A 10,325-nucleotide genomic window follows, 5' to 3' on the forward strand; every position below is an offset into this window, starting at 1 on the left:
ACCGCTGCCGGCTTCCCGACCAGAGTGGTGCTTATTTTAACGCCACCAGATGGACAACCTCCGACGAAACGTAAACTCGATTGGGAACCTCTCGCTCGCACGCACGCTCGCTCGCTCAGCAAATTGCCACGTGGCTAATAACAACAATTAAATTAACGTACTAAAATGACGACGAAGCCGATGACGATGACGACGATACGTTGATGATGATGATGTTTACACAGCGGCGTCTGCAACGACGCTGTAGAGTGTGCGCACCGCGGAAGCGAGCGGCCGCACATGTGGTACGGATTTGCACGTTCCTTAATCCGGGCCTTATCTGACCTCCCGCGACAGCGGGCCGTGGCGAACATTCATCACGGCCGACGTTTGGAAATATGTCGGTGTATTTTTTGGAGTTTTTCGGGCCGCGCATTTTCACCACGGCGTCAGCGCGACGCAGACGCACGCCAGCGCGGGAGAGCGACGGCGCTCACGATCCGGCGGGCAGAACCCCCCAACCCCCCCCCCACCACCTCGCCATCGCTTCCTTCCTTCTGGACGGATCCTATAGCCGGGCCGCTCCTCTTAAAGGATAAAGTTACGTATTCGTTCGCAAGGCGGGCGAAAACAACAGACGAGTGGGGCGAGGGGTAAGGAAGGCGGTCAGTACCGGCGCTAGCAACTATTGCCCAAGCTCTGCATCCCTATAATTAGGAATGGAAAGGCCGAATCCCATTAACGCGCGCCGGCGCTTGCTCGCGACCTCTCGGACGGTCCGCTCAAAACCGTGGGCGCCGGAGACGTCACGTTGTTTCGACCGTGGCGAGAGAGAGAGAGAGTGCAACATTATTAGAAGAGAGAGGAAAACAAACGCCGACCGCCGCTGTGTTAGTTTGACACCAGCGCAAAACCAGCCGCAACGATGAAAATATTCTACGCAAAGTGCGTGTCATGGTGAAGTGGCACAATGCAACGACCACGTGCACTGGACGTGGGGAGCAGGGACGGGCAAAGGAACTTCGGCAGAAGGGGAGAAGGGAGGGGAGAGGAGTACAAAGAGGCGGCCAATGACGCCACCCTGTAGACCCAAACGTAAAAACCACGTGTGTGCGCTTGTGTGTGTGCGAGCGGGTGTGTGTGCGTGGCAAGGCTGCGTTGGCTGGGCCATGTAGCCCGCATGCCCAGACACCGCATGCCCAAACAGCTTTGGTTTGGACGGATCGAGGGGGCTAAACGGGCGCGGCACGGGCTAGAGAAGAGATGGAGTGATGTGGTACAGGAGGACGTGGAGCTGAGTGGACTTGCCGATGACTGGTACCAGTGGTGTCAAGATCGGCCTCAGTGGAGGAGGCTCGTGAAGGACGCTGCTGGGCAGTTGGAGGCAGTCGCCCTCCAACAACAACGGAGGGCAGAGGAGCGACGCTCACAACAACGAGCGGAGCGCCGGGTGGCTAAAGCACAGCAAGTTGGCACAGTAGGGGGCACTGGTGGTGCATCAGCCAGTCGTCTCGGTCATCTCGGTCAGTCGACCCGTGGCACCTGCTGGGTCTGCCCCGTGACCTCCTGCCAGCGGGCGTTCGACACTTCACGTGGCCTCAAGGTGCACATGGCCTGACACAAGCGTCGTGGTGACGTCACCGCCACTTAGTGGCGAATGGCGGTTGTTGTTGTTGTTGTGTGCGTGGCTCTCGCGTGCGTACAATGGGTATCTCCGTCCCTCGCCAGAACGTGGCGCGTTCAGAAATCACAATCTTTATTTTACCCTCGAGAAATCCGATGAGCTATGAAGCTTCTTCTTGGTTCTTTCGGTAAAGTCACGTAGAAGGGAAATACTAAAAGACAGCGTCTCAATGCCATTCAGACACTGTCTTTCCGACAGCCTTGTTCTTGGAAAGACAGCGTCTGAATGCCATTCAGACGCTGTCTTTCCGACAGACCTGTTCTTTCAGAATTCAGACGCTGTCTTTCCGACAGACCTGTTTTTCACCTGAGGAAGTCTTCATTCAGACGCTGTCTTCCCGACAGTCCTGCTATTCACCTGAGGACGGCTGCTTGCGTTGTGGCCGAAACGTCGTGAGAATTGTATTTTATTATTGTTTAATTTAAATTATTTTATTATTTCCCTTCTATGTGACTTTACCGAAAGAACCAAGAAGATGAATCCCTGCAGTCACAGAGCTACGAAGTTCTTTTGCACAGGTTGTCCGGGGGGGGGGGGGTGAGGGTGGGTGGGTGGGTGGGTGGAGGTCACAGAGTTACGGCAGCGAACAATACAAACAAGTGGCGGGGGGTGCAAAGCATAGTAGAAGAGCTAAAGCAAATAGCGAAACAACAACAAAAAGTGCCCAAGTTAAAATTGCACAAGTATTCACAAGCCTGGGCCAAGGCAGTTACAGCAACACCACGAAAACTCTCAGACCTCGTATTCTTAGGTTTTTTCGGTAAAGTAACGTAGGTAAAAAATTAAAATTAATAAAAGTAAAATAAAATAAAAATCACGACGTTTCGGAGGCAACACAAGCTTCCGTCTTCAGGTGGAACCGTCACAGCACGATAGCTGTATCAAGTTACCTACACGACTTTACCGAAAAAACCTAAGAATATGAATCCTTGCAGTCACGAAAGCTTCAAATCTAGAACTCCCAGACCTCGCCAATACAACACACAGTCGTCCCCCAGTCAAATGGAACTATCGCGCCACGGGCTAGAAGAGAATAGAATGTGGGGATTCTAGATTTGAGGCTTTCGTGACTGCAAGGATTCATACTCTTAATTTTTCGGTAAAGTCACGTAGGTAAGAAATGAAGTTAAAATTAATAAAAAATAAAATAATAAAAATCACGACTCAGAGACGTCGTGATTTTTTTTTTATTTTAATTTCATTTTTTATCCTACGTGACTTTACCGAAAAACTCAGAGTAAGAATGTTGGACACTTCGTTTAAAAAAATAAAAAGACACTCGCTACACCTGAACGGGGGCGGGCGGGCGGGCGGGCAGCGGTGGGTGGGTGGGGGAGCTCGTAGAAAATTGCAGAAACTTGGCAAAACAAAACATTTCCACAGCTTGGTGAGTGAGCGAGCGAGCGAGCGGGGCTGGAGGAGGGGGGGCTGGCGGGCGGGCGGGCGAGCGAGCGAGCGTCGTCAAGGAGAGACCGCGGCAGGCAAACGACGTGAGCTGAGTGGGAAGGAATCCTAAACGGGGTGGAAATTCCGCCCGGCGGTGGTGGTGGTGGTGGCGGCGGGAGGTTTCTCGTAACCGCGGTGAGTCACGTCCCACCGCCGGTGGCCTCGGATCGGTTACTTCGGCCGGAGTAACCGCGGAGAGGCGGTTATGGAATTCGCCGGATTATCACCACTGTTTCATTTGCTTTTATGGCTTTATTTTGGTGATTTTCGAGAAGTTTTTTGGTTTGGCCATGTTTGTTTGTTGTAGTGCGGAGTTAGACTGATGGCCTTAATCTAAGTTGTCTTGTGGTTGTTGTTGTTGTTTGACTTGCATCCCACTGGGATTTTTGCACACAGCGTTGGTGTACGGTCATTTTTCTGCAATATTTTGCTGTCTTTTCTTGGATTTTCTGTTTGCACTTAGTCCCATATAGTCACTTTAAGATGTTTTCTTGTTCATGTTCATGTTCTTTGTTTGTTGCGGTTGCACCCGATTCAAGAGCCGAATGGCTCACAGGGCTATACCTAATAAATGAACTTTGAATCACAAAGGCGACAGTCGTCGATATGAGCACGCACGCCATTAGCTTGATGCGTTCGATTAAGAGGAACAATGTACATCTCCTTTTGTCAATCTACTGCTGGATGAAGTCATCCCCCCCCCCATCCCTCCCCCCCAAGGCAGCGTCAGTCATGAGGGTTGTTTGACCATACTTCACCACACCGGTCGGCGCGTGTTGATGAAGGGCGATAACCCAGGACCGGTTTGCCTGGTGTACAGGAGGTTATGGGTTCGATCCCGATCCTGACACCTGCTGTGTATTTGGAGTTTGCGTCTCTCTCATCATCATCATCACGGTGGCTAGGAGATGTTAACTACCTCGCCTGGTGCGCAGGAGGTCGTGGGTTCGATCCCGACCCCGATGCCTGCTGCTGTATATTTGGAGTTTGTATCTCTCTCTCATCATCATCATGGTGGCTAGGAGATGTTGACTACCTCGCCTGGTGTGCAGGAGGTCGTGGGTTTGATCCCAACCCTGACGCCTGCTGCTGTATATTTTGAGTTTGCGGTGTCTCTCTCTCTCCCCGTGGTCGCGTGGATTTTTTCTCCAGGTCCACCGGTTTTTCCCTCAGAGTATTTGTCTAACTGCGATAAAATCCCGAGTGATGATGATGATGATAAGTCCACTTCGTTGAGCTATCATTTGCGATGGCCATGCCGCTTCTGTATATAAGCAATATCTAGCTTAGTAGCGCAGCCTTCAATGGTAAAATAAAAATTGTTGTTTTAAGTTGATGTGAAAAATAGAGGCGAGCGGAGAAGCAGGCAGCAGCAGCAATCACGGCATGAGCCGACGTCAAATCCCCCCCCCCACACCCCAAGCTCTGCAGTCCTCTACGTATCAAGACGTTGTCGGGCAATTAATGGGCACCCGGAGCAAACCCAATAAATGCGAGGGTGGGGGGAGGGAGCAACGCTCGATCCCATCGTGACAAAACGGATGGAGTGCACACTTGGCTGTACCGCATTCTCCTGGCTACGAGCCAGGCTCCTGGCAAGAGAGCGGAGTTTTACACCTCCCCCCCACCCCTTCCTTGTGGCGATCCGCCAACCCTACACTGCTACAGCTGTGGCTGCTACTGCTGCAGCTGTGGCTGCTGACGCTGCAGCCGCTGCTGCTGCTGCTGCTCCTGCTGTGGCTGCTACTGCTGCTGCTGCTCTCCTGCTGTGGCTACTACTGCTGCTGCTGCAGCTGCGGCTGCTACTGCTGCTACTACTGCTGCTGCTACTGCTGCTGCGGCTGCTGCTACTGCTGCTGCTACTGCTGCGGCTGCTGCTACTGCTGCTGCTGCTCCTGCTGCTGCTGTGGTTGCTACTACTGCTGCTGCTACTGCTGTGGCTGCTACTGCTGCTGCTGCAGCTGCTGTGGCTGCTACTGCTGCTGCTACTGCTGCTGCGGCTGCTGCGGCTGCGACTGCTGCTGCGGCTGCTACTGCTGCTGCTACTGTGGCTCCTGCGGCTGCTGCAACTACTGATGCTGCTGCTGCGACTGCTGCTGCCGCTACTGCTGCTGCTGCTGCTGCGACTACTTCTGCTGCTGCCGCTACTGCTACTATTACTACTTCTGCGAGACTACTACTACCGACACCACCCACAGACTAACACGTGACGTCATCACTAACACCACCCATAGACTAACACGTGACGTCATCACTGACACCACCCATAGACTAACACGTGACGTCATCACTGACACCTCCCATAGACTAACACGTGATGTCATCACTGACACCACCCATAAACTAACACGTGACGTCATCACTAACACCACCCATAAACTAACACGTGACGTCATCACTAACACCACCCATAGACTAACACGTGTACGTCATCATAGACTAACACGTGACGTCATCACTACCCATAGACTAACACGTGACGTCATCACTGACACCACCCATAGACTAACACGTACGTCATCAATAACACCACCCATAGACTAACACGTGACGTCATCATAGACTAACACGTGACATCACCACCGACACTACCCATAGACGAACACGTACACATACGTCAACGTACGTACACGTACGTCATCGGAACGGGAAAGGGTTTGACGCAGACGACAATGGGTGGCGGCGGGGAGGAGGGGGTAAGGAGTGATATGACACACGGTGATCTGCAGGTCCCGACCGAACCAGACTTCCAGTGACGACAGAATCCATTGAGGGAGATTTACAGTCCCAGGTGCCACGGAAGTCATGGCCCGATCACCCCCTGTGGACTTGATGATGACACTGCACCCATTAAGAGTTGCTAAAGATGATGATGATGATGATAATTATTCTGTTGCCGCTGTTGATGACCATGACGCTGCTACTGCCGTGCGAATGTTGGGATTCTTACGCACCGTACGTTGCCAAGCGCGCTAATCGGAGGCGCTACTGATGACGACGGCGATGGTGCTACTGATGATGATAATGTAGCGAAAGATGATCATTATGCTACCAAAGATGATGATGATAATTATGCTGTTGCCGCTGTTGATGACGATGACGCTGCTACTGCCGTACGCATGTTGGGCTTCTTACGCACCGTACGTTGCCAAGCGCGCTAATCGGAGGCCCTAACGATAACGACGGCGATGGTGCTACTGATGATAATAATAATGCTGCGAAAATGATCATTATGCTACTAAAGATGATAATGCTGCTACTACTTCCATATGCATGTTGAACTTCTTTCGCACCGTGCGTTGCCAAGCGCGCTAATCGGAGGCCCTAATGATAACGACGGCGATGGTGCTACTGATGATGATGATAATAATGCTGCGAAAGATGATGATGATGCTGCTACTAAAGATGATGATGATGATGCTGCTACTACTGCCATATGCATGTTGAGCCAACCACGCTAATCGAAGGCCCTAATGATAACGACGGCGATGGTGCTACTGATGATGATGATAATTATTCTGCTAAAGATGATAATAATGCTGCTAAAGATGATGATAACGCTGCGACTGCCGTACGTATATTGAGCTTCTTTCGCACCGTGCGTTGCCAACCGGCGCTAATCGGAGGCGCTAACAATAACGGCGGCGATTGTGCTACTGCTGCCGCTTCTCATGAAATCACCGTTCGTTCCCCCTCTCGAAGCCTCACCCTCCTCTACATCGCCCACTCCCTTCCCCCTTCCCTCCCCTCGCCCCTCCACTCCCTCCTGTCCCTCCCCTGCTGCCTTTCGTGACCCCCCCCCTCACCTCCCCCCCCGCGTGTGACCCCCCCCCCCGTCCACTGCCCCCTTGCCCTCTAAACCACGCTCGGCTTTTGTTACCGCTTTAAAAATACGTCAAGTGCCTTGACATAGGCACTTGTTGTATGCATGTACGTGTTGTACGCATGTACGTGTTGTACGCATGTACGTGTTGTACGCATGTACGTGTTGTACGCGTGTACGTGTTGTACGCATGTACGTTGGAACTTTCTTTCGCACCGTACGTAGCCAACCTGTGCTAACGGAGGTGCTGTGTTGAGTCTATGGGCAGTGTTGAGTCTATGGTGCAGTGTAGAGTCTGTGAGTAGTGTTGAGTCTATGGGCAGTGTTGAGTCTAGATGATGATGATAATGCCGCTGCTGCTGCTGACAATGATCGTGTTGCTGCTGCAGATGATGATGCTGATGCTGCAGATGATGATGATAATGCTGCTGCCGCTGCTGATGATGATGATCGTGCCGCTGCTGCTGCAGATGATGATAATGCCGCTGCAGATGATGATGATCGTGCCGCTGCTGCAGATGATAATACCGCCGCTGCTGCAGATGATGATGATAATGCCGCTGCTGCTGATGATGATGATAATGCCGCTGCTGCTGATGATGATGATAATGATCGTGCCGCTGCTGCAGATGATAATACCGCCGCAGCTGCTGCTGATGATGATGATAATGCCGCTGCTGCTGATGATGATGATAATGCCGCTGCTGCTGATGATGATGATAATGCCGCTGCTGCTGCTGCTGATGATGATAATGCCGCTGCTGCTGCTGCTGATGATGATAATGCCGCAGTCGATGATAACAACGATGCCGGCGGCGACGGCGACAACGTTTGAGCGAGCGAAGACTGAAGTGTGCATGGACTGCCGCTTCTGTATTGGGACCACACCCCTTGTTTATTTTAAAAAGTGTAACCCATGGTTACAGACAAGAGCCCCCCCCCCCCCATAGGCCACATACTTGAGCTTTGTTGAGTGGAAAAAAAAAATCGTACAGTTTATTGAATAATTGTGCTGCTAAGTCTTGAAAATATTTAAATAACCCATCTTGTTGTTGTGTACGCGTGTATACGTGCGTACGTGTACGTGTGTGTCTGTGTGTCTGTGTGTGTGTCTGTCTGTGTCTGTGTGTGTATGTGGGGAGCGGTGGTGCAGCGGTTAGCGCTACGCTGCGCTACGAACCCGGCGACCCGAGTTCGATTCCCGCTCACGGCCAACACCGCCAGTGACGATTATCTGAACCGGTTCTGGGCCTCCCCTAGGTCGACTCAGCCTGAAAGGAGTACCTGGTGCGGTGTGTAAACATCGCCACTGGGGAGACAAAGGCGGTCGGGCGTGGTGCTGGCCACCCACCCCCTCGTGTGCCGTTCCGGCCTTCATAGGTGCTACTCGCTAACAGCACTTGCCCCTGCAGTCTGTTAAGGCTACACGGGGGATCTTTGATGAGGGGAGCGGTGGTGCAGCAGTTAGCGCTGCGAACCTGGCGACCCGAGTTCGATTCCCGCTCACGGCAAACCAACACCGGTAGCGGTTATCCGAACCGGTCTTGGGCCTCCCCCTAGGTAGACTCAGCCTTCAATTAGTTTGTGGTGTGCGGTGGATAAATTTCAGCGTTGGGGATACAAAGACGGCCGGGCCTGGTGCTGGCCACCCACCCACCTCACGTAGGTGCTGCTACTCCGCTGACGGGCACTTGCCCCAACAGTCTGTTGGGGCTACACGGCGGGGCGGCGGATCTTTGCCTTTATCTGTGCGAGCGGGTCAGAGGGTCAGCGAGCGAGCGAGTGAGCGAGTCGGCGTGCGCCGGGCGAACGAGCGAGGGAACCCAGGGAGGAGCCGGCGGGGTGAGCGAGAGAGAGCGAGAGAGAGAGAGAGCGAGAGAGAGAGTGCAAGAGAGAGCGAGAGAGAGAGAGCGAGAGAGAGAGTGCAAGAGAGAGCGAGAGAGAGTGTGAGAGAGAGAGCACAAGCACGCGGGAAGTCCGCAAAGATTTTTCTAAGAAATGTTGAATTCTTGGGAAGGAACGACGCCAACCGCTCCCACGACACATTTCCTCTTTGGTGTCTCGGTCGAGAGCCGGGATCTGCACTGCCGCAGCACGTACGGGTAACGTACGTATACACACACACGCACGTACACACACGTACACACACACACACACACGTACACACACACACGTACACCCACACACACGTACACCCACACACACGTACACCCACACACACACGTACACCCACACACACACGTGCACACACACACACGTACACACGCACACGCGTACACACGCACACGTACACACGCACACGTACACACGCACACGCACACACGCACACACACCACGCACGTACACACACACACGTACACACGTACACACACACACGTACACACACACACACACGTACACACAACACGCACGTACACACACACGCGTACACACACACGCACACACACACGTACACACACACACGCACACACACACGTACACACACACACACACACGTACACACACACACGTACACACACACACGTACACACACGTACACACACACACACGTACACCCCCCCCTCACTAAGTGCACCGACTCACGCGTTGTTCAATCGCGCGACCGTCGCAGGTCCGCGCACGCGGTGCGCTCGCTCTCGACTCACGCAGGCACACACAGAGATAAAGACCCCCCGTGTAGCCTGTAACAGACTGTCGGGGCAAGTGCCGATAGCGAGCAGTAGCAGAAGCAGCACCTGTGAAGGCCGGAACGGCACGCCAGGAAGGGTGGGAGGGAGGGAGGGAGGGACCACGCCCGGCCGTCTTTGTCTCTCCAGTCGCGGAGTTTTTACACCGCACCAGGTACTCATTTGAGGCCGAGTCGACCTAGGCGAGGCCCAGGACCGGTTCAGATAATCGAACTCGGGTCGCCGGGTTTGTAGCGCAGCGTAGCGCTAACCACTACAACTACCGCACCCCGTTGCAGGCAGACACACACACACACGTCCACACACACACACGCGCGTGCACACACACACGCGCACGCACACACGCGCACGCGTGCACACACGCGCACGCGCGCACACACACACACACACGCGCGTGCACACACACACACGCGCGTGCACACGCGCACGCACACGCACACACGCGCACGCACACGCACGCGTGCACACACGCGCACACACGCGCACACACACGCGCACACACGCGCACACACACGCGCACACACGCACACGCGCACACACGCACACGCGCACACACACACACGTGCACACACACACACACGTCCACACACACACACGTGCACACACACACAAACACGTGCACACACACGTCTACACACACACACACGTGCACACACACACACGCGTGCACACACACACGTCCACACACACGCACAAGTGGGAAATG

The 10,325-nt window shown here is 53.6% G+C and overlaps 2 protein-coding genes across 2 annotated transcripts in view; one reads left to right on the forward strand and one right to left on the reverse strand.

Annotated features, from left to right (window-relative positions):
• The window catches only part of RALGPS1 (Ral GEF with PH domain and SH3 binding motif 1), a 76,365-nt gene that overhangs the window by 29,051 nt on the left and 36,989 nt on the right, over positions 1–10,325 (reverse strand).
• On the forward strand, positions 872–9,695 carry LOC144736577 (uncharacterized). Its single transcript, XM_078619141.1, has 2 exons — positions 872–1,582; positions 8,950–9,695. Exons 1-2 carry the CDS (start codon positions 1,160–1,162, stop codon positions 9,499–9,501), a joined length of 975 nt encoding a protein of 324 aa, XP_078475267.1. The 5' UTR covers positions 872–1,159; the 3' UTR covers positions 9,502–9,695.

The sequence above is a fragment of the Lampetra planeri genome, chromosome 61 (genome assembly GCF_965212315.1).
Source record: "Lampetra planeri chromosome 61, kcLamPlan1.2.h2, whole genome shotgun sequence".
Taxonomy (NCBI): Eukaryota; Metazoa; Chordata; class Hyperoartia; order Petromyzontiformes; family Petromyzontidae; genus Lampetra; species Lampetra planeri.